Consider the following 24,654-nt stretch of genomic DNA (forward strand, 5'->3'; position numbering starts at 1 on the left):
AATAATGATTATTTCTGGCAGGGATCTGAGTGCTAGAAAAAAGGTGTGAGGGAGATACTTCTTACTAAATGTCCTTTGAACATTTTTAATTCACCTTTCAAAATAACAACAATGAAGCTTGTCTATTTGGCATTTGAAAAAAATTAAGATTTTCTAAAATCATATACAGCCTTTCAGGTGCATCTCAATGCCACTTCTTTCCCAGAAATTCTGCAAAATGGTATCATGGTTGGGAAGGACCACGGAAGCTACCTGGGCTTGTCAAAGGCCAGGCCTGGGGCGAGGCAGACAGGGCAGGAGAGAGCACCTAACTGAGAAGACTCAGGGAACAAGACAGACCCTAACCAAGGAAATCTCCTCTAAGTTCAGCAAGGCTGGATACGACTACACTGGGGACTCAGAACGTCCTGACTTGTCCAGAGCTAAGAGGGTAGAGAGCTCACACCAGGACCTCTTGGGACTCTGAACCATGGATGATATGTACAACAGAGTGATAATGAAGAGCTAGACCTAGACAGATAAGGCTACAGCTGTGGTCCGGAGCTCACAACTAAGTAAGATTTCCTGTTCCCTCCCTGAGGGGCACTTTAGGGGAATGATTAGGGTTAATAGGTCCAGTCGCTGCGTCCATACACCTGGGCCTGAAGAAAGGCTCTCCCCTTAAGCACCACTCAGAGAAGGTACACCACCCACCATGCTCCAGGCTGACACTTCCTTGGGAAGAACAAAGGGGCCAGGGAAAAGCATTGTGGTCAAACAGCATGCTCAAGGATTCTCAATCCAAGCTGAGTGTGGAGCCTATGCCGCTCACAAACCAGAAGGCACCTGGGAAATTAGGGTGCTACACAGGCTACCACAGTAATGGCAGCCAGCAAAAGCAGAGTCCTGGTTCAGTGATGAGGGCATGAGGCCCCTTCTCTGCCGCACCTTCCCTGGTCCTCCTGTCCTCTTTCTCATTCCTTTCGTTCCTTCTAGTGTTCCCTGCTTTGTTGTAGCATTTCAGTGTCTTGGCTTTCTAGAAGGCCAAATCTAGAAATCTGGCAAAGTAATCACATCTATATCTCCTTTCTCTTTTATGTCCCTTGAAATGACAGACAGAAGAAAAAATCCAAAAGCATTGGAAAACAATAAAAAGTGCCATCAAAAGGCCAGAATATTGAAAAATTCCTAAAAAGATGAAGCAGACAGAATCAAACTAACAGAGATAGAAAACACATGCAAAATATGCAGAAGAAAGCTACCACAGAAGGGGAAAGGATCTAGGGGCTTTACAAACTCAATTATGTGACAAGGAGCAAGAAAAACACCTGGCCAATATAATGAGAATAATTAGGACCCACTGGAACAGCACTCCCTCAGTGCTCAGCAGTAGACCAAGACATAAAAGCTAAACCTATAAAACTTCTAGAAAAAAATACAGGAAGAACATTTTTGTGGGCTTAGAAGGAGCAATTTTTTAGGACAAAAAACCCACAAATTATAAAACAAAAAAATATTAAATGGGTGTCAAAAGATACCATAAAGAAAATGAACATGAAAGGCACAAACTGGGAGATAATATTTTCAATATCTGTATCTGACAAAGACTATGCAAAATTTTTACAACAATTAGGAATCAAAACAATCTAATTAACAAAATGGGCCAAGCAGTCACCAAAGACCTTATATTGCATGATTCTACTTATATGAAATATCCAGGCAAATTCACAGAAACAGAACAGAAATCTGTAGTTGCCAGGAGCTATTAAGGAATGACTGCTAATGGGTACAGGATTTCTTTGGGGGTGATGAAAAGGTTCTAATATTGACTGTGATGATGGCTGCACAATTCTGTGACTATATTAAACTATTAAATGATGAATTGTATGTGGATTAGTCAATATCTCAATAAAACTGTCACATAAAAAACAGGCAAAAGATTTAAATAGATACTTCACAGAAGATATATAAATGGCTATTTAAATAAATGTTAAATATTAAAATGCAAATTAAAACTATAATAATGTATCACAACTCATTAATTAGGATGGCTAAAATTTAGAGCACTGACAATAGCAAGTGTTTACAAGGATGTCAATCAACCAGAACATAATCACCGTTGAGAAGGTGAAATAATATATACACTTTGGAAGACAGTCTGGCATTTTTTAATAAAATTAAACACACATTTATCACATGATCCAGTAATTCCACTTCTAGATCTTTACTCAAGACGAGTAAAAACACATTATCTACATGAAAACTTGTATATGTTTATAGACATTTTATCTGTAAAAGCCAGAAAGCAGAAACAACCCAAATGTTCATCAACTTACGAATGGATAACAGACTGTAGTCAGTGCATGTGATGGAATACTACTTAGTAATAAGAAGGAACAAACTTGACATGCTAGTACAACCAAACTTCAAAAACTGAGTGAGAGAAGACAGGTACAGGAGAATACACACTGTATGATTCTATTTATGTGAAATTCTAGAAAAGACAAATTTAATCTGCAGTGACAAAAGGTAGACAAGGGGATTGCCTGGGTTCAGGTAATTGGGGGATGAAGTTTAACTGCAGAAGAGCCTAAGAGAAATATTCTAGAATGAGGCAACTGTTCCATATCCAGATATGACTACAGTGATGGTTACACGACCATACATATTTTCTAAACTCAGAGTGTATATTTAAAATGGGTGCACTTTAGTGTGTGTAAATTATCTCTCAATAATTTTTAAACTGTATATATATACATACACATGAAAAAAAAAATATATATATATATATATATATATATGAGAGAGAGCGTGCATGTGTGCACATGTACAGATACCTTGACCAAGCATTGCATTTCCAGGAATCTACCTATGGAAGTACATAGATATTTATGTATTGATGCTCATATACAGATGCTCAATGGAACACACAGATACTCAATGGAACATCACTCTAACTGAATACTACACAGTATTTTGAACAAACAAGGTAGACTTCAACATACTATGGAGGAAAAAAACATCCAAGACACAATGTTAAGTAAAGGAAGCAGGTTAAATAATATATTATCACGTTTCCATATGCTGAAAAATTTATAAAACAAATATGATAAAGGAGCCATGGACATACAATGGGGAAATAACAGTCTCTTCAACAGATGGTGCTGGCAAAACTGGACAGCTACATGTTAAGAGAATGAAACTGTATCACTGTCTAACCCCATACACGAAAGTAAATTTGAAATGGATCAAAGACCTGAATGTAAGTCATGAAACCATAAAACTCTTACAAAAAAACATAGGCAAAAATCTCTTGGACGTAAACATGAGTGACTTCTTCATGAACATATCTCCCCAGGTAAGGGAAACAAAAGCAAAAATGAACAAGTGGGACTATATCAAGCTGAAAAGCTTCTGTACAGCAAAGGACACCATCAATAGAACAAAGAGGTATTCTACAGTATGGGAGAATATATTCATAAATGACAGATCTGATAAAGGGTTGACATCAAAAATATATAAAGAGCTCACACACCTCAACAAATAAAAAGCAAATAATCCAATTAAAAAATAGGCAGAGGAGCTGAAAAGACAGTTCTCTAAAGAAGAAATTCAGATGGCCAACAGACACATGAAAAGATGCTCCACATCACTTGTCATCAGAGAAATGCAAATTAAAACCACAATGAGATATCACCTCACACCAGTAAGGATAGCCATCATCAAAAAGACAATCAACAACAAATGTTGGCGAGGTTGTGGAGAAAGGGGAATCCTCCCACACTGCTGGTGGGAATGTAAATTAGTTCAACCATTGTGGAAAGCAGTATGGAGGTTCCTCAAAAAGCTCAAAATAGAAATACCATTTGACCCAGGAATTCCACTCCTAGGAATTTACCCTAAGAATGCAGCAGCCCAGTTTGAAAAAGACAGATGCACCCCTATGTTTATCACTGCACTATTTACAATAGCCAAGATATGGAAGCAACCTAAATGTCCATCAGTAGATGAATGGATAAAGAAAATGTGGTACATATACACAATGGAATATTACTCAGCCATAAGACAAAAACAGATCCTACCATTTGCAACAACATGGATGGAGCTAGAGGGTATTATGCTCAATGAAATAAGCCAGGTGGAGAAAGACAAGTACCAAATCATTTCACTCATATGTGGAGTATAAGAACAAAGGAAAACTGAAGGAACAAAACAGCAGCAGAATCACAGAACCCAAGAATGGACTAATAGTTACCAAAGGGAAAAGGACTGGGAAGGATGGGTGGGAAGGGAGGGATAAGGGCGGGGAAAAAGTAAGGGGGCATTACGATTAGCATGTATAGGGTGTGGGGGGCACAGGGAGGGCTGTACAACACAGAGAAGACAAGTAGTGATTTTACAGCATCTTACTATGCTGATGAACAGTGACTGTGAAGGGGTATGTGGGGGGGACTTGGTGAAGGGGGGAGCCTAGTAAACATAATGTTCTTCATGTAACTGTAGATTAATGATACCAAAATAAAAATAAATAAATAAATAAAAGAATTTTTTAAAAAAAGCAAATATGACCACATGGCACATGTTTACCTTTGGGAAAGGCTGAAGGAGGACTTCAGACTCTACGCTGTGTTAATGATTCTTTTACGAAATGCAAGTACTCATGAAGTGCTAAACACTGAAAGTGAAACAGGAAGTTTTGATGGTGGTGTTTACAGAGGAGGCACCTTATTTGAGAAGGAATCTTTCTTCAGTCAAAGCCCAGGATAGCAGGAAAAAGAAAACAAAGGTTTAGCGAAAACACAAAAATTGCTACTTCTGATAAAAGAGGGAGAGAAAACCCCAATTTAAAGAATTACTTGTCCCCCAAGAGTGAACACCAGTGTCTCTTTCTCAGGGAGGGTCTTCCCAGTTGCTAAGGCACATCTAAGTCTATGACCACCCTTTCTGAGGAACATTAATCTTTGTTCCCACTAGACTAGGTGTCCCTGTCTTGTGCAGATCTGTGACCTCATGCTATGCTGACTAAGGGTCAACACTTGACACTCACTTGCTGCACAAACCAGCTATGTTCCCAAACACTCATTTAGAAACTTGAATAATCCCTTTCATCCTCAACTCCCCAACAAAATAAATTCAGAACTGGTTTAGCCTAAGTGGCACACAAGCTCATGATTAAGAAGGCCCTGACCCTCTCTGGACAGGGGAAAGGACCTTGAGGGGTGGCCTCAGAGCAGACCTTTGGGAATGAGAAGTCATTATCCCACCCACAAATGGATGAAGGGGTTTCCTCTGACTCACCTTGAAAGCTGCAACTATTCCGGATATAGTACAAGCAGATCTCATCACTCTCCTCTTGGTTAGCAGTATTTGGGGACACAGAATCTGAACTACCTCTTCTTTCTACAAAGAAACACCACAAAGATGTATCCGCTTCCTCTGAAGCTTCTGATATGGGGTCAGAGTAAATCAAGGTACAAAGGAAGGAAAAGAGTATTCATTCATCTCTCTGCAAGAGACCAAAGTGGGCAAGGCAACCTCACAAAACTCTATAATGTATGGGATGAAAGAACCCTCATACATACAGGTGGACCCTTTGCTTTTTTGGAAGGAGCCTCAAGGCCACACAGCTGCAGCCAAATCCAGAATGCCTTTGTGGGGGCTCTTTATTCTTACTCTGGCTGCACCTCCCATTCACTAGGAGGCCCGCTAAAACACACTAGTGCCTGGCTCCACCTCAGACTGATTCAATCAGAACCTCCAGGGGTGGAACCTAGGACATGACACTTGTTTAAGAAGGGGAGAACCACTATCCTACACACTGAGATAGCTCAAGATTCCTCCTGTATCTAAGACCATGATGACCCTGCAGGGTAAGTTGAGGGCTGGCATTTTATAAACTAGATTTGATTCTAATAGCAAACACCTGTTAATGAACTATTAGAACTGGGCGCCAAGAAAAAAAGCAATACATGGGAAGCCTACAACTCAAAGTAAAACCTTACTTAATTTTAGGTTGACTGTAAGAATTTTAAATGAGCCTTTACCTAATAATTACATTTACTACTCCCCTCCCATAAAAATAAATAAAACTCATTAGCAAACCCTCCCTATTTAGTATCATCTGTCATTTTGTTATTCATCTTCCCTTTTTTTATAGGCACCTCAGATATTCATAGGCTAGACTTCAAAATCCATACCTGTGGGGCCCTGGAAGCCATCTATCCTCCTCCCAGGGCAGGTATCCTCTCCCTTTCTAACAAGGCCATAATCCAATGGACATTCTTAAAGATCTATTTAAAGCAAAACTTGTCTACCTCTAGGCTTCCTACCACTGAAAGAAAGTAACCAAAAATTACTGAAGAAAATGTAAAGAAAAAATACCTATGGCCAGGACAATTTTTAAATATAAAAATCAGGTAAGATTACAGAGATAAGTTTGTTTGCTGGAAGTCCTGGCACTCACCTGGTATTTTAGGTAGTGGTCTATTAAAAATCGTATCACTACAGCTAAAAGTGAGTTTGATTGTGTATCGTTTGAGCGGAGCCCAGACTCAGTTACCAAGGTAAAACCAAGACCCAGGACAGTGGCCAGCATGAGGCAGGCACTCAGATTTGTTGTAGGGAAGAGCAGATAACCAGAGTGGCCAGCCAATGGCCAATATTTTGAAATTCAAAGGACACCAATGTATTATAATATCCCAAAGGGACCAGGTTATTCATTTTCCACACAACAGGTATTCAAGAAATGCTTATTAAGTAAACAATCTGCTTAAAAAATTCCCCCATTTACCTGTCACTGAGCCTGACATTCCTTTAAAAAAAAACAGTAGTACCCCAGCATGCTCATTCATTCAACAAATAATCTGCTTACTGTGGGCCAAGAACTGTGTAAGTGCTGGAGATGAGCAGTGAGTAGTGCCAATTTACAATGACTAAAAAAAAAAATCACCATTAATTCACATCGAGAAAATAGCCAAATTAAAAAAAAATGCTCATTCATTCCCTTTTAAAGTATCAAAACAAAATGCAATGAAAAGACACCCCTAGAGTTGTACAGCATGGCATTCTTAACTTGGGGGTCCCTCAGTGAAAGGCAGGCTCTCCAGGGCAGAGGCACAACTGCACAGGGACAAGCAGTCTCCTGTCTCAGTGCAGATCAGGCCCGCTGGCAATTACTCACCGTCAACACAAACTGGCCTTGTCTAGAATGTCTTGCTTGTTCACAGCTAGGATTTCAACTCATCTTCACATCCCTCACTAGGTAGGAAGGGATCCACTAACTGCATCTTAACTAAAAGCAGCACAGACTTGCTCAAGGTCACACATTCCATTTAACAAACCAGCTGAAATCAAGGACCCCCAGCCTAGGGCCTTACCAGAAGTCCCCTGAGAGCCCGAGTTAGAAGGGTGCCCTCTACTGGAGGCAGAGTTCTTATTCGTGATGTCATGAGCATTTCTGTAAATGGAAGGCAGCCTGCTCACCAGGTCTGAGCTCATGCCCAACTTCTCCAGTTTTTCCAGATTTTCAGAATTAGAGAGATCATGGCATCTTTTACAGCTAGTGCCAAACTTGCATTCACCCTGTAAAAAATACTGGCAGACATGGAGTTTGATACATTGCTTTTGAAAGGAACAGGAGCCGTAGGGTCCATCTCCTTTGTTGTAATGAAGGCAGATCTGTTGACAGAGAAGGAAAATGACAAGAGCTTAGGAAGGCCTCACATACCACCACCTCCCTAGTAGTTAGAAGAGGTTCCTCTAGAGACCTAGCCAAAGCTGTGATTCTGTCATTCCCATGGGCCTCACAGCTATGAGAACATTTCCCACTCCAGGAAAATCCAAAGAACTTCCAAATGATCTGACCTGCTCCCTTTCCATGCTCCCCACGAGAGCATTGTAAATAACTCTCGGAGCAGCATGATAACACACACACTCTACCTACACCCTTGCCCCACTGATTCTACAACTCTTCCTAACCTAGGCTCCAGCCTCTCCCAACCCTTTTTTCTACAACTCAGGGTCAGAGAGGGTCTGAGGGTTTAAAGAATCTTGGAAAACAAATACAATCCTTTCATTTCTTAAGTGCAAACTCAGAGAAGTAAACTGGCTTGCCCTAGGTCACACAGCTACCTACCTCATCTGGCTTGTACAATGTCTACTGAACAGAGTTGTTGGTAAAGCTGGGACTTGAACTTGAATCAACCTGCTCCTCCTATTCTACATTCCACATACTTAGAGATGGGAAACAGGCCAGAAACTGACAAGGGCTGGCCCACTCAATTTCATAGGCATTACACTGAACAAGAGGTGAAATGCACTAGAGGGTTGCAGAACCCAGAACTGGATCAGCAGGAACTCCACTCTGGGGATGGAAGCCCTAAGGGAAAAGGCCAAAGAGGCTGAACGCTAACCTTGATTCTGTTACTTATAAGCCGCCTGACCTTGGGCAAGCCACTCAGTAGCTCTGAGATTCAGTTTTTAATCCCAAAAATGGGAATAATGCCACCTACATGGCTGGGCTATTGTTGGGATTAAGTGGGAAATATACAAAGTGGCCAATACAATGCCTAGAACATTGTGGGTGCTCCATTTGTGATGGCAGCCCCCAGCTGGTTACCTGAGAGGGGACTAGCCTGACAGCAGAAGTCCTGACAGGCAAGCCGCACTAGGTTCGAGTTTATGGCCTCAGCTCCCATCTAATGGCACTGTATTCTGAACTAACCTACACACTCAAGCAGGCAGAGGCCACTCAAGACTGGTCACCTTTGATTGATCTCACACTATTGACAAGATATACCCTGCAAAAACATTAACGTCCACTCTCCCAATACAACCCTTTTCATGATATAGAATGGAAATGTGCGGATGAGCCTCTGGCCACCCATTTCTTTCTCTAGACTCCCAAACTAAATCCAAGCTGTGCTGACCTACATGCTGTCCCCTCTCATGCCAAGTTTCCTCCCCTTTGTGCCTCCCTCTTCCTAGGCCTTTATCTTTCAGCCCCGAGCAGGCACCATCTACTCCAGAATGCCTGCCCTGGTGCCCAAACCATGCCCCAAGACCACAGCTTTGACTGTATTAGAGTATCTAAGCCAGCACCTTGCAGTCATCCACTGACTTATGTGTCTTACCCTGGAAAGCCAGAATGGGGTCTTTTGTCTCCTTAGAACCAGTGCTGAACCCCTAGTGGATACTCAATAAAGATGAGCTGAATTAAATCAATACTAATTTTCAAAAAGAAAAAAGTTAATGCCTATTATGCGTCAGTCACTATATTACATAGCACTTTTCTCAAATGGGTGGTTTTAACTGAATTAAATGCATATTTTAATGAAAATATTTCCAATTTAATCTGTTGCCTCATCCCAGAAACAGTGCCAGAGCACCTCATAAACCTTGTGGCAATAGGAACACGCCACTCAGATCTGTTGCAGAGCACAATAAACACTCAGCCAGGCTGCTGCCCTCTGGAACCAAACCACAGAGGCCATGCTCCCCTGGCTGCTCCCAGCCAACAAAACAGCAGCCTTTCTGAGGAGATGCAGGATACCTCCAACAGCGACTTTAGCTCGGAACTTCCCACTGGCCAGGCAGGTTTCTTCAAACTGCGCTGCAGTCAGGGTCTTTTCCTACCTGCTCCCCTTCCTTCCCTGTCTCCTGCCACACTACCATTCACTACCCCAAGACTCCCCCACCAACAATAAATCTCTCACACTTCTAATCCCATCTTGATGTCTGCTTCTTGTAGGACCCAAACTAGTACAGAACCACTGCAGTAAGCTTTCAAGTGATTAATGTCTGAAATGCATATGATAATCCATACCAAATAAAATCCTTGGGTGTGACTGAATTGGTAGAAAGAGCATCATCTGCCTGTCAATAGCTCTGGAAAGCTTCCCCACAGACCTCCTGGATCCAGCCATACCTGTGTGGTTCCAAGTCCTGCTAGACAGGGAGGGGCTGGCTGGAGTCTCTCAGCTCTGTGTAAATAACACCTTGCTGCAACCACTGACCATACAGGCTCCCCACACCCACAAAAACCCTGTAAAGGAGGTACCAGCTCAACTGACACAGAAGGGAGGCTTCAAGGGGCAAGGTTGGCCCAAGGTCACAGGTCTAAAATTCAACAGAGCTGGGAATTCAATCCAGATCTCCTTCAGACAGACCACAGTAGTCACAATAGGGTCCTTGGCTTGTCCTTGGCTTCTCATCTGCCATAGTATTTCCCATCTTCCAAACTTATGGCCTCTCCCCCTGATTATGTGATTCCTTGTACACACACACACACTCTCTCCCAGAACTCACCTCCGGCAAAAGCCAGGGGTCATTCTGACACAAGAGCTGGCAGAGCTCACTGTAGCTGAGATGGTCGACGCCATGAAATCTCAATACACTGAGGTTGTGATCAGTACTCAAGCTGTGAGTCTTCCTACAGTTCTTCCTGCAAAGAAGCAGAGCTGGTGTTATAGCTGAACTGCATCTCTCCAAAATTCTTGTGTTGATGTCCTAACCCCAGAACCTTAGAAATAACTATTTTTAGAGAGTCTTTGAAGAGGTAATTAAGTTAAAATAAGGTCGAGGGAGGGGGCCACTAATCCAATCTAACTAGTGTCCTTATAAGAAATTAGGACACAGAAGGAAGACCATGGGAAGACAGGGAAAAGATGCCCATCTACAAGCCAAGAGAAACCACAAAAGAAATCAACCCTGCTGACACCTTGGCTTTGGACTTCCATTTTTGAGAATTAGGAGAAAATAAGTTTCTGTTGTTTAAGCCTCCCAGTCTGTGGTACCTTGTTATGGCAACACAAGCAAACAAACACAGCCAGTAAAATGAGTTTTTAAGACAATCTATCAGGAATGTCAGTCCCTGACATTTTTTAGTAACACCAAAGAAAAGCCAGCATGTCTGTGTAACAGAAAACTTAATGCTTATTTACAAAGGCAGAGGCAGTAACTTGCGAGTTCTAGGTCCCAGGACAGCACCTCTCAGCAAGTACCTGATGACAATGACAGAACCATTCCCCAAAGAAGAGTCACAGCATACCAGTCATGACATTTTAACACTGGTTGAATAAATGAGTAAGGACAGCTTGTGGTTATAGGTTTATTATACACAAACACACACAAGCCCGAGGCCCAGGCCTTTTCTCTGCTCCACTCCTCCGTTCTTCCCATCAACAAGCCTCTGCTGAATACTCAGTAAGATCCCTGCACTGGGCCATGCCCTGATGATCCAAAGATAAGACTTGAAATGATGGCCCAGGTCACCAGGATCCAGACGTCAGGCAAATAACATTAGCTTGATTCAGACACTCTCATACCTCATAGGCCATGTTTATTTATTACATGCATCTCAAAAGAAAACAGAACACCTGACCAACTCCCCAAAACCCATACCTCCCCATTTCGGTAAAAGGCAACTTCCCTCTCCCATTGCACAGGCCAAAAACCTTGGAGTCATCCTGACTCCTCTCCTCTCCTCTGTGGAAGTGGCAGACAGAAATGGGTCTAAAATGGCCAGGGAGGTGCAACGTCAGCTGGGCTCAGAACACATCAGCATGGAAAGGAGGGACACCTGAGCCTGACAGAATTACGGATGCAGTCAAGGGAGAGTGTCTGGAAGGTGTAAAGCCTGTGCCAAATACTTAGGGTTGAGGAACCAGGCAAGGAAAGGAAAACATTCTAGGCAAAGGGGCTAATAACTTGGTGCTGCAGAGCCAAATATATCTAATAATGATGAGGAGGATGGTGATGACATCAGCTGCTAAATGTGTTGAACATTTACCTCAAGCCAGAGACTGCCTAAACATTTTATGAGTTAACTTATTCGGTCCTCAACAAGCCTATGAGGTGGGTGATATTACTATTCTACTCCCTCAGATGAAGGAACTGAGGCTTGGATATAAAGAAACCTGCTGAAGATCACCCGGCTAGCAAGAAAAAGTGGGTGATATTACTATTCTACTCCCTCAGATGAAGGAACTGAGGCTTGGATATAAAGAAACCTGCTGAAGATCACCCGGCTAGCAAGAAAAAGAGCCAGGGCTGAACAAGGCAGGCTCGTCTTGGGGCTGTGCTCTTGACCACTATGCTTAGTGCCTCCTGAGCACAGGATGGAAGTCAGTGACCTGGGACCCTCCCCAACTGTCACCAATGAGCGAACACATGAGTGATGAGAGATTTCTGAAACAGCTGACCCTGTGGTTCAGAAAGACAAGCAGAGTCGTAGGAAAAACATAGAAAGCACAGTTGACCACACCCACTCTCCTTTATGTGACCTAGAAACAGTCAGAAATGGAGAGTTCAAGAAATTTTTGTGAACCCCAAGAAAAGGGGAAAGATGAAGAACGAAGAAGAAAGCTCAGAATCATCTAGGTGAGTAAATACCAGATGTCTAGATCTCCAAGACAAATAAAACCTGACCCCAAATTTTGAGGGCTAGCCTAAGGGCTGCCATCTTTATTTTGCCAAATAAAGACATTAAGATCCACCAGTTATCTCCTTTATTAGAACCACCCATCCCCATTTACTGTCTGCCTTCCCCTCTGGCTGCTTCTCCTCATTCTTCCCTGAGGTGCCTCTTCTCTACCAGTCCTCGCAGGCCCAATTTCCCCAGAGTTCCACCCTCAGCCTCCACCTCAAACTGACTCACTCCAGGGACTGCAGCCATGATATATAAACAGCCCATGAACCCCTAAACCTGCACGTCAGGGCCCTGGCTGTCCTCCCAAGCCTCAGACTTGGAGAGCCGAACCCCGGGCACTCGCCAAAACAAAATCCTCTCCTGCTCTCTCAATGAGAAAGAAAAGCAAGAGTCATCTCCAGGCCAACAATAAGAAAGCTGAGTCATTACCTCTCTCAAATCTCGTCACCATACTCCCAGCCCCGTCTCTTCCCAATTTCTCACACATACATGCCTTCCTCTTAACGAGTTATTGGGGCCTTGGGATAGCCTAATCTAGGTATTTCTGGGCAGCTGCTTTCCTAGGACTTTATTTCCCAGCCCGCCTTGCATCTAGGCAGGGTCACGAGACATCCTGTGGTCCAGGACAAATGAGTGGAAGACCATCTTCTACTGCTTCCAGACCTGGACCATAGGAACCTCTACTGTGCATCTTCACCTGCTCTCTGGAACCTGATACCCAGAAAGGCCTTAGAGCCATGGGCTGGGGAGGGCAAGGCCTTGGTCAGCCACAGTGGGTCCCTAAATGACTGCATGGATCAAGATGCCTATCCCATACTAGTAGGCCTATGAGCAAAAAATAATGTCTACTGTGTTAAGAAGAAAAACAACAAAAAAGGAAGAAAACAAAAGAAAGTGACGAACTCTTCTCAGTAACTGGACTAGCTTCCAAACAGGTGCCCATCACATCCTCCTGTAAATCAACATCCACACCACTAATGTAACTTCCTAAAATGCAGACCTGGTATCTGTTCTCTTCTGCCATTTGACTGGCCACTATCACCTTCAAGGTGAGGTCCAAATTCTTTATCATAAACCTCATTAATCCACTCCACAAATCTCTGAGCGCTGGCTGTGTGCAGTGCATAGAGCTGAGTGCAGGTCGGCCGGGCGGTGGGGGGACAGGCAGCCAGGGCCAAGACAGCAGGGCTTCTGTCCCCACAGCGTTTACATACTAATGGAGGCAACGGGGGGCTATGAGTGAAGTAACCCCAACATTGTGATGGAGGAGAAGAGGGAAAGGGTTCAAAAGGAAAGTGACTTTGAAGCCGGAAGGATTCACTGGCCAGACCAGGAAAGGCATTCCAGGTAGAGCAAAGGCCACCCAATGAGCGAAGGCTGGGAATGTTCCAGGAACCTAAGGGCACCAAGTGGGGCGGAGCTAGAGGACAGCAGGGACCAGGTCCCTAGGGGTCTCGTGGATGACAGTGAGCAGTTTTCATTTTATTCCAAATGCAACACAAGACACGGCCGGCTTGTCCTAGGGGACCCCTGGGCTGGGTGGCCTCAAAGCTAGCTCTGGAGACCAGGGTGTGGTGGAAGAAGCGAGGTGGCGCCCCTTTTCTTCGGAAGGGCCCTCCCCGAGCCCTGGCCGCCGCTCCCCTCCTCCCCACCCCCGAGCCGCCACCCCCAGGGTGTCCCGCCCCGTACCGCGCCCCTCAGTCCCCGAGATTTCCGAAGCCCAGGGTACACCGCTCGACCCTGAGGACCTCAGAGAATGCTAGGTATTCAGGAAGTGCTCCTTAAGTGTACGCGGAGGGGAATCATGTGGGAACGGCCACCTAACAGTCTCCTCAGACTTTAAGAAGCGCCCCAAACCGGCTGGGAGACGAGCCACCGCCCCCGCCCCGCCCCATCCCCCAGCGGCCGGCCGGGCCCGCGGGCGCCTTACCCGGCCGCCAAGAACTTGCAGGCCCCGTAGACCAGGAACTTGCAGAGGTGCAGCTGCGCGCAGAGCCCCATGCAGCCCTGCTTGGCGCTCTGGTGCGCGCGGCAGAGTCGCAGCGCCGAGGCGGCCAGAATCACGCGCTGGACGGCCCGCGCGCCGCCCGCGCCGGCCCGCCGCACCACCACGAAGCGCCCCTGCTCCCTCAGCAGCCGCTCCAGCGCGTCCGCGCCGACGCCCCCCGGCAAGCGGCGCCGCAGCTCCTCCAGCTCCAAGGCGCCCCCGGCCGCGCACAGCACCTGGGCCACCTCAGCGACGTCGGTCACCTGCGTCATGGCCGCCGCGGTGGAGTCGAACCGCGGCAGGCTGGACGCCGGCGGCGGCCAAGGAGAGCTGGCCCCGAAGCTCCAGCTCCCGAGGGCCGAGGACGTCGGCTGGAAACGAAACTGAAAGCTTTCCAGGGCCGGCGAAAAACTGAACTCGTGGGGCGACGCCACGCCCACAGGCCCGCCGCTGAGAGGCGCGGGGCCTTGCGGCCTCAGCGCCCCAGCTGTGCGCGGTCTGACCGAGAGATCCTCCGTCTTGTCGGAAGCCGCCAGAGCACCTAAAAGCGGTGCCCTGAGGGCCTGAAAGAAGTCACTTCCTCCGGGGCAGCGCTTCGCTCTTCCTCACGCGGCTTCACCTACGGGGTGTGGTGCCGACGACGGGGGCGTGCGCAGCTCCCTCTCCGTGCGCGGGGCGTTTGGGGCCGACTATCCGCGAGCGGTGGGACCCTGCGCGCGCGTCGGCGGAGCGCCCGGATGTCCGCCACCTGCTGACCCCGCTCAGAGGTCGTGAAGTCACAGCCGCCCGCCCTCGACGGCAAACCTGGGTCCCAGCCTGGTGAAAACAATCGCTCCGAGTTTCGAAACGGACTTTAATGTTACTTTATCTAAAGTACGTGCAGTGAATCCCTCACTTTAAACGAAATGAGAAGTGTCAGATTTTTGAAAGCAGATACGTGTCTCCTAACTCATCCCTGCCTAATAAAGAGCGAACGAATGTTTAAGGACCTAGGCACACTCTCCTCAGCGGAGGGAAATGTGAATTGTTAGAGAAGTTTTTGTGAAAGTATTCCGGGAATAGCTATTAAAAATTTAAATGTGCGTGACCGTGACCGTAAACCCAGCAATCTTTTGGGAATCTTCTAGAAGTAACAGCAGTAAAGTTACGTACGAAAGTGTTTATGTGGGGGAGGTATTTGATCAGTATCCAGACTATTAATCAGCTTTAACTAGCCTGCCTTAAATCTGTCTCTTGACCTAGGAAGACATCCAAAGTGAAAAAAGACTGTATAGAAAAGTCTAAATCATAGCTGAAAGAGACTCCTATTTGTGTGTGAATGTGGCAGGATATTTTTGAAGGGGCAAGGAGAAAGCGGAGGAAGGACACACACTGAACTGTTTGCATTAACACTGCTTGTAGGGCATGAGCAGTAAGAGGTACTAGGAAAGTAGAAAACAGATGTACTTAAAATGAACGTAAATCCTGTTTGTCATATTACTACAAAAAAATGTAAAAATCTTATGTGTATAGATGAAGAGTAGATAGTAACATGGACAAATGAAAATAAATTGGGATGAGATGAGGGGCAGTTTTTCTCTTGGATTTAATTATGGGGTGTTCACTTAGTTGTAAAATTAATTTTTCATTAAAATTCTAATTTTGTTTTGATATTGTTTGGCAATAAAATAACATTTTAAAAAGAAATGGTAATGTCAGTTAAATGGTGCTGTAGAGACTTCGCAAATTTGCCCTTTCATACAAGGAGAAAGTGGCGAAAATCACTGCCAGAATCAGTGTTTTCAGAGCTCTGGAAATTAACCGAAGTCCTGCAGCATATCATTTAGCATTTACTCAAGAAAAACAGCAGAATCTAAGTGAGAATATCAAGCTTTGCAGTATTTTAATGTATCTAGTCCTATTGTTGGGCAGCTGCATTGGCACTCTAGGTCACGGTAGGGTTCTTTGCTCTGAATTATCAGACAGGTCAGATGAGTGTAGGTAAGGAAGGAATTCGTTAAAGCGAGAGTAGCAGCTTCCTTGCAGGCAGCAGAAAGCAAGGGAAATAAATGGAAGAAAGGGAAGCTCACTGAACTTCTTGGCATAGGGCAGATCCTCTTGCCAACTCCTGAAGCCAGGGTCACCTGGCATCCAGTGTCCACTTGGATCTGCATGGCATGGGAACTAAGCCCCCACCACCTGAGGATTTGGAGGAGCTACAGAGCACCAGATGGAGTGAGTTTATGTTGAGAACTTCCCCAAGGCAAAGAAAGGAGATTTTCAGGAAGGCCACTAAAGAACGTGATCGTACAACTGCAGTCCTGTCCAGATCACCCAGGTGATGGGAACTTGCAAGCCCAAATCAGAGATCTCAGTAGCCCCTCCCTACTTGTCTGAAGTAGGACAGAGAGAATGAAGACTTGTGCTTAAGTCTAGAAAATTGAGTGAAACAGCAAAGCAACAAAGACGCTTATCACTGGAAGAGCAAGGAGACAAAAACGCAGTAAGAAGTTGAGCAGTGAGAAGTCTTTAAGGCAAAAATACACACTTGAAGAAAGGGGAAGGGGAGTGAGGGCAACCTCAGAGGAGGCACACTCAAAGGCTTCGGATTCAGTCTGAAGGCTTTCAGGAATGGGGCAAAGGGCGGGTGGTGCAGGTGGGTGGCTGGCATAGGCTTGACATGTGGTCTCATGATGTCTGTCTCCAGTGAGAGACATTATGTTACCATCCACAGTCAGTCCTCTAGATAAGTCTGTTAAATAAACTTAATACAAGGAATTTCTTGATCCTGTTCTTCTCCAAGATTGTGGTTACCCTCAAGCACTGGAAACGTTATCAGTTAGGACTGCTCGCTCTGCCCTAAAATAGGGTCAGTTATTGGCTGAGTACCAAAGAGTATGTTAGAAATCTTACCCCCTAACTCCCTGATTTTTAAGATGGAATTGTTTTAGTCTTAAGATGGAGCCCTTCCCATTCTTACTATATTATTATATCTTGGCATTTTTATCCTAGGGTGCTTGTCCCATGTCCCTGCCCTACCTCACTATTTCTTTCTCTTCAGCTCCATGGCAGCCTGGAAAACCAACAGCTCACATTCCAGGTACCTGTACCAGAGATAGCAGAACAGGGCTGGATCTCTTTGAAAGCCTCAGCCCCCAAAAAGACATTATTTGACCTTCTGGTGGTTCCCTGGAAGACTCTCCTGGAAAGGCTTGTATTTATTCAACCTCCCTGGAGCTAGCCCAAGCCTAATGGCTTCTCCCCAGAGATTGTTTATTGAATGTTTTAACGTCTTGACTAGCTGAGGCAATGGATAACAGTTGAGGCAAACAGTAAACTAACCAAAAAGTTAAGAAATGAGATGTCCACTGGGACTTTGAAAAGCTCTAAGATATTTCTAGGAATCTGGAAGACCACACACATGCCTCATCTGTAACTTCTCTTGGAAATCACAGTAAAGCTTTTGTTCACATTTTCCCCTAGCTCCCTCTGTCTCCTGGCCTATGTTGATGACTCCCTGTGTTGCCCTGCACGGTGCACAGCCCTCCGGTTTCTAGAGATCTGTGAGTATAAAAATATCTTCCTTCATAACAATAATTTCCATGTTTGCATGTCTTACCATACTTGATTAAAACAAATCCTAGGGTCCCTGTTAAAACACAGATTATGAAGGGTTTTGAGAAAGAAGAGTCAGAGGATACCATACAAGTGGAAATGTCCAATCTGCACTGGATCTGTGAAGAGGTCAGCCCTAGAGTTGTGAACATAAAGATGGTTTTTAAACCCATAGGACTGGATGAGATACCCAGTAAGAGAGTGTAATTGAGAAGAGAAGAATGCCAAGGATCTGCTCCTTTGATAGAGGAGGCTGACTGAGCTAACAAGGCTGAGCAGGAGCAGCCAATTAGGTAGGAGGAAAACCAGAACGAATTCAAGTATTTCAAGGAGGGATGGTCAACTACACTGAGTGCTGTCACATGACTGAAAGAGAAATGTTTTATCTATGGCTGTACAACAAACCACCCAAAAACTTAGTGGCTAAAATCAATGATTTATTTTTCATGATTCTGTGAACTGACTGTGCTCAGTTGGGTATTTCTTCTGCTCCATACAGTATAACTAAAGTCACTCCTGTGGCTGCAGTTCGGCTGGGAGCTCAACTGGTAGAAAGATGCTCCAAGACGACATTTTCCAGGACCACAAGCCCCAGTGTGTAAGCACTTACCAAGTCCCAGCTTACATCATGCTTGCAAATATTCCGTTAGCTGAAAAAGTCATACAACCTATCCAAGGGTCAACGTGGTTAGGGAACTAAACAAAGGAATCCCAGAAGGCATGGTTCACTGGAGTCCACCAAGAGGTGACCAAGGGATTCAGTGATGTGGAGATGAGTCAGGACCCCAGTAGGAAACACTCAAATTAGGAAAATACAAGAAGGATTTAGTAGAGTGACTATTTACAAAGGTATGGGCAGAGTTGAAGAAAATCATCAGGAATAATGCAGTAATCTGGGCCCAGTAACAATAGAGTTACCATTCAAAGACCTGTAAGGATGAAAGGAGGGAGCAATTACTAGATCACAGAAGAATTAAGACATCTAATTCCTTACACCTTGAGAGGAACAGTGACCTTCAGTCAAGACACATAGCCTGAAAGAAAGGAAACCAAAGGAATAAGCTCCCAAATGTCCCATTCCTCTCTCTTTGATCCTCTAGAGCTCCCTACTGGCCAAAACCATCCTAAGGCCAATGGAAAGGAAGCCCACTGAGGTACTCTACAAGTCCTCAGGAGGCCGGGAACAAAAGATGTCCACACAGTGGAGACCACCTATCAAGAAAATGGTAGGAACAAAGATTGGAGTGGGATGTGAGGATGTGAAACCAGCTGACGGAGTTAATACTTGTAGGAAGTGCTGCTGCAAAGGGAAGTAGGGGAGGTGGTGGAAACAACTGACTTTACTAGGAGAAGGGGGTGTGGGGTCAAGAAAGCTTTTTGTTTGTCTATCTTTTAAGATAAGATATTCATAGCTAATGCATAGTTTTATTTTGATGTAAATGGTCCAGTGGGGTGATTGTTGATGTCAGGTGAAGGGGTAACTTGCAGCAACAAAAGGGGAGCAGACTGCACAGAAATGGGGGGGATTTGTTTGGTAGGGACAAGGACACTTCTTCCACAATAGGAGGAAAGACAGGAAGGGTGGGTTTGGATCTAGCCTCGTGGGAAGGTGAGGGCAGCCTTTGTACTTAGTTGAAGAGTGTCTCTCCCAAATTCATATCCACCCAGAAACTATAACCATGACCTTATTTGGAAATAGTCTTTGCAGATGTAATCAAATTAAAGTGAGGCCAGCCTGGACTAGGGTGGACCCTAACCAATGACTGTGGCCTTTATAATAGGGAACTTTGAACAGAGAGACATGGACACACAGGGGGAAAGCCTATGACAACTAGGGAAAGACTGGAATGATGTGTACACATCAAGGAACGCTAAGGATTACCAGCAGTCACCAGAAGCTGGGAAGAGGCAAAAGCGGATTCTTCCCTGGAGCCTTCAGGGGAAGCACGGCACTGCCGATATCATGCTAGTCTCCAGAACTGGGAGAGACTAGATTTCTGTTGTTTTAACCCTGGTTTGTGGTAATTTGTTACAACAGCCCTAGGAAACTAGTTCAGAATTCTATTTTCCCAGTAAGATGTGGAAGATGATCAGCTGAACGTGAGGCTGGAGTGGGGGCTGGGGAAGAAGACATGACCGAGACTCCTATCTTGTTGTTTCAGAGGATGGAAGAGCAAGTTTATCAGGAAAATATGGTTGCCAAACAATAGTAAGTCCATTTTAAGTTTGAGGATCATAAATTTGAACTTAAACCAGCCAACCTGGTTATGTGATTGGTTTTTTCCAACAGAGATTAGTTGCTTCTGAGTTACAAAGAGGTTGGGTTCAACTTGGACTGGGGTTTTGCCTTGTGAGTAGGATGGAGGGAGATGAGGGGCAAGGTTTTGAGAGCCTTTGCAAAGGAGAAAGTGTCTTAATAGATCATGGAAACCAGCCTTGGTACGGATGGAAAGCAAGAGTGAAGAGAACGTAAAAGATGGTGCAAAGTTCAGGGATTGGCAATCTTAGACCAAAAAACTGTCACAGAGGTTAAGAACAGGACGGGTGTGGGTAGTAAACACATAATACAGACAGACAATAAACACATTACATAAATAACAATGAAGTCACATTGTTTTTTCATGTGAAACCTCCATAAGAGTGTATATCAATAATACCTTAATAAAAAATTTTAAAAAAAACAATGAAGAAAGAAAGTAAAAGAGGACAGTAGACAGTGATCAGAAAGTAGTGCCTTGAACCACAGTATAGGTCATGTATGAGGAAATTAATCCTTACATAGGGAGTGAACCTGTTAATTTAAAATGTCCCTATACTGTTTATGAGATGTGCCAGTCACCATGGGCACACCTCATTTGCTCTGGGAACAATCCTGTGTGATTCCTCTTTAGGTTGTATGATATATGGGAAGTGTGGGGGTCCACTGTCTGAGCAACTGCATAAGCAAGCCCTGTCATTTGTGGCTTGACCACCCTACCCTCCCAATACCTTGCATTACACAGAGTTGGTGTTCGGGAAGGAGGGAAGAACAGATTTCCCAGGGACTAAGGAACCGCCTGGGAGCAAGGAGACAAGAGTGCTGCCCCTGTTCCAAGCTCTGTTTCAGACTCTGAGATGTTGACTCTCATGCAAGTCATTTATTAAGAAAGTGCTCCCAGGAGAACCTGGCAAAGGAGTGGGAAATGCCAGAGGAGTACTGGGGAGAAGCCAGCCTTGGCCTGAACACACAGGGGAGTCTGGAATGTCCAGTGGATTCTCATTATTCATGGTAGTTTTGTTCTATAAAATCATCACCAACACTGAATTAGGGAATATGGATGGAATCATTGCTCCCATGGGAAATACAGGGTTAGGTTCCCAGGAGCCTCTGGTCGTATTTGTGGCAACTGATCAATGCACAACCTTGTTTTATCTGAGTCCCTGTTTAAAGACACCTTATTTAATGAATATCATTGATTAAGTAACACTGAACTCAGCCAACAGCACTACAGCCTGAATGAAGCGTCTCTAACACATGTATTTTCTCCATAGGACATCACAGCCTTCTTGTGCTTAGGAACATACCCCTTCAGCACGATGCTTGGGGGTCATTTAAATAGCAAAATCACACCAACAAAAATGTGAAAAATGTGGCATTGAAGAGACTTCGAAAAGAACACTTGTTTATAGTATGAGAGCTGAAACAGGAGGCAGTGTGTGGCCTGATCTTATGCATGTCCATGAATGACCATGAAAGCACCACATACATGGATTTGGGGGTTACAAGTAAATTTTAGTGCAGAGGTGATTTTGCAACACAGAATCCATGAACAATGAGGTTTGACTGTAAATTCTTTTCCGAGTTTGTCCGTCCTCTGGGCTGTCACACCCCTGCACCAGCATCCCTCCAGCACTGGCTAAGGCCTGCTTGGGAGCAGGGGCAGGGGCAGGAGTAAGCCCCAGGCCCTTCTGGCTCTCTGCACCTCCCCCTGCCAAGTGGCTTGAGCAGCCAAGCATGCCAATGGGCGCACAGGGTGACAGAGACCCAAACGCACCCGGACAGAGGAGACAGTGTCCACAGCACCCTGCAGTGTGGGTCATGGGGACATCACTGACAGGCAGAGAAAATCCCCTTGGAGGAAGAGAAAATCTGTGTTGCTGGCCATGCTCAACAGCAGGCCTGGGGCAACATGTGAGCCCAGATAGGGCTTTGCTGCTGTCACAATGACTGGCACATTGCCTCGTTCCTTGGCTGTAACCCCCAATTTGACACAGAGGGGACCCTGTCTTATTCCCACTGACCTCCCTAAAGCCTACCCAGTACCTAATGCCTAATATTCAATAAATATTTGAAAAAGGAGTAAAGACAGCAAATGTTACCCATAATCCTACCACCTAGTTGAAACTATATTCATGCCTGGGTGTTTGCTCTGGACAGGGGGAGGGCTAGAAGCCCTGCCCCTAAACTTCATTTGGCCTAAAGTAAAAAGGGTCATGAGCAGACCAGTGACTGAAAAGGTAATTAAGTTCCTTAGGGTGGGCCTGAATCCAGTATCACTGGTGTCTTTGTAAGAAATAAAAGGAAATTAAGATGCAGATGTGTACAGAGGCCAAGCAGTAGGAAGAGACACAGGGACAAGACCATCCAGAAGCCAAAGAGACAGGCCTGGAAAGAGCCTTCCCTCTTGGCCCTCAGAAGGAACTAGCCCTGCTCACAGCTTGCTCTTGAACTTCTAGCCTCCAGAACGGTGAGAAAATAAATTTCTGTTGTTTAAGCCACCTGTGGTACTTTGTTACAGCAGCCCTGGCAAAGTAACCCAAGTGGTCAGCCCCCAGACCAAAGAGAGAAGGCACACCTTCACCTCCCATGGGCAGGAAAACCTCAGAAGGGGCCGGTCTCTGGAACATCCAAGTCTTCCAGCCCTGTGGATTGGCCAAAGTCCACCTTCAAGCCCTCTACCCCTCAGTGTTATTTTTGACAGAGGAACTCAGACTTTGGGAGAATCACTGCTGGTGGTCACTGCAGACTATTGAAGACTGCTTCCTTGGTGAAGTTAGTCCTTCTCAGTAGAAGGGGCTGGTTTTCCTAAGAGGTGGGTGTGGCAATTTTGAAGACTAGAGGATTTATGCTGGGTAGTTTCCATTTACAGTCCACTGTCCACTCTCCCCCACCCTGCTCTGCTCCCTCAGGCTGACCTCGGTGGATGTGGTCAAGAGAGCGTCCTGGTCAGCTTCCAGCAGGACCCACCGAGAGGCCCTGGCAGACCAGGGTGAGGCTGTCCCCTCGGGTGGCTGGCTGTCTCCTGTGCTCCAGGCAGTCTCCGCAGAGCTCCTCCTCTGGATCCTAATAACTTCCCCCTTCGGAACCCTTCAGGGGCGGTTATGCTCCTCTAGCCCCAGGAATCCTCACTCTCCCTCCCTGCTTTCCCTCACCACAAATGCGCATTTGAAAATGGTCTTTGTGTTAAACTCTACCCAAGTATGTTTGAGGGTACTGCCAGCATCTTCCAAGGAACCCCAACAAAGACAGACTGAAGAGATCGTGCCTCCTAGGGAATGTGAGGGTCCTGAAATAGGAGCAAGGCCAGGGAATGGGTCATTCTTGAGAACAGTTCATTTTCCTTTGTTCTGTGAGGCATAATATTTAACAGACAAATAAAAAATTTTCTAATTCTTTTCAACTACCCTCCCCCTTTGGTGACTTCTGATAGTAGGCTTAGCTCCTGGTGCGGTGCTTCGGGAGGCTAATGGAAGGGTTGGAACTGGCTGCGTGGACCCTCCCACCTCGCTCCTCTCTCAGCAGAGGCACACGGGGTGGCGAACTGTTTACAGAGCACAGCAGTGCCCTCGAGATCTAGGTAGGGACCTGACAGAAGGCGTGTGGTGACCCACGGGGGCAACAGGAAGCGGCTGCTAAGGGGTGACTGGGTAGCGGATGTGAGGCAGATGCCTTTTGGTCTGTGCTCCAGACCAAGCACAGCCACTGAAGCTGCAAAGACTGAGATGGTGCTGCGGCGGGATGGCGGTAGCCACAGGGCACATCCTTAGGCCCGCAGTGGGCGCGTCTGTAGAGGCGTGAGAGGCCCAAAGGCCATGGTTCCTTTGCTCCTTTCCTCAGGGTCACTCCGATGGAACTGAGAGGTTAACAAATTTAAGAGGAATAGTAGCAATTGCCACTACATTTACTGAGCCCTTAAGTGCCAGGCACGAGGCTTTATATGGATTATCTCTTCTACTCTTATTAACAAGTGTATGAAGTCGAAGCTACTATTGTACCCATCCTAGTGAGACTCAGTTGAGAGGGATTAAGTAACTTGGCCAAAGTCACTGAGACCTTGGCTGAGTTCTTGTGGCTTCTGAGTGCAGGCTTTAGACCTCTCAGGAATAAAGTGGTTAGCTTCACCCGTCCTGCCCTCTGCTGGCTGGGAGACTCAAGCAGCCGTCTTGGGTCACGAGGTGGCCGCTGCATGCCCAAGACCGCAGGCCAGCAGGGTAGAATGGATGTGGCCTCTGACAATTTTGTGAAGCCAGTACCAGTTCTGGAATGCCTATCTCCAGTCATCTATCTTGATTAAGCCATTTGTGTTTGGGGTTTTCTCTCCCTTGAAGCTGAATCGACATCTGACTAATACACATTAAGGATTTCGGTTGATCCTAAGAGCTCCAAGGAGAGCCACAGCGAGGCTGT

The 24,654-nt window shown here is 45.5% G+C and overlaps 1 protein-coding gene and 1 long non-coding RNA gene across 2 annotated transcripts in view; one reads left to right on the top strand and one right to left on the bottom strand.

The window, feature by feature from the left end:
- PARP12 (poly(ADP-ribose) polymerase family member 12) overlaps window positions 1-14,847 on the bottom strand; it is a 40,754-nt gene extending 25,907 nt beyond the window's left edge. The window contains exons 1-4 of the mRNA XM_036926087.2: window positions 14,337-14,847; window positions 10,285-10,420; window positions 7,356-7,656; window positions 5,278-5,379 (exon numbers count right to left, since the gene is read on the bottom strand). Coding sequence (XP_036781982.2) covers window positions 5,278-5,379; window positions 7,356-7,656; window positions 10,285-10,420; window positions 14,337-14,665 — 868 coding nt within the window. The 5' untranslated portion in view covers window positions 14,666-14,847. The remainder of the gene's footprint in view (window positions 1-5,277; window positions 5,380-7,355; window positions 7,657-10,284; window positions 10,421-14,336) is intronic.
- Window positions 14,848-16,255: 1,408 nt separating this feature from the next.
- LOC118932534 (uncharacterized) lies at window positions 16,256-24,619 on the top strand. Its single transcript, XR_008998565.1, has 5 exons — window positions 16,256-16,607; window positions 17,856-17,935; window positions 19,088-19,213; window positions 20,150-20,196; window positions 23,157-24,619. It is a non-coding gene; the product is annotated as an uncharacterized LOC118932534 (long non-coding RNA).
- Window positions 24,620-24,654: the final 35 nt, after the last annotated feature.

Source organism: Manis pentadactyla, chromosome 7 (genome assembly GCF_030020395.1).
Source record: "Manis pentadactyla isolate mManPen7 chromosome 7, mManPen7.hap1, whole genome shotgun sequence".
Taxonomy (NCBI): Eukaryota; Metazoa; Chordata; class Mammalia; order Pholidota; family Manidae; genus Manis; species Manis pentadactyla.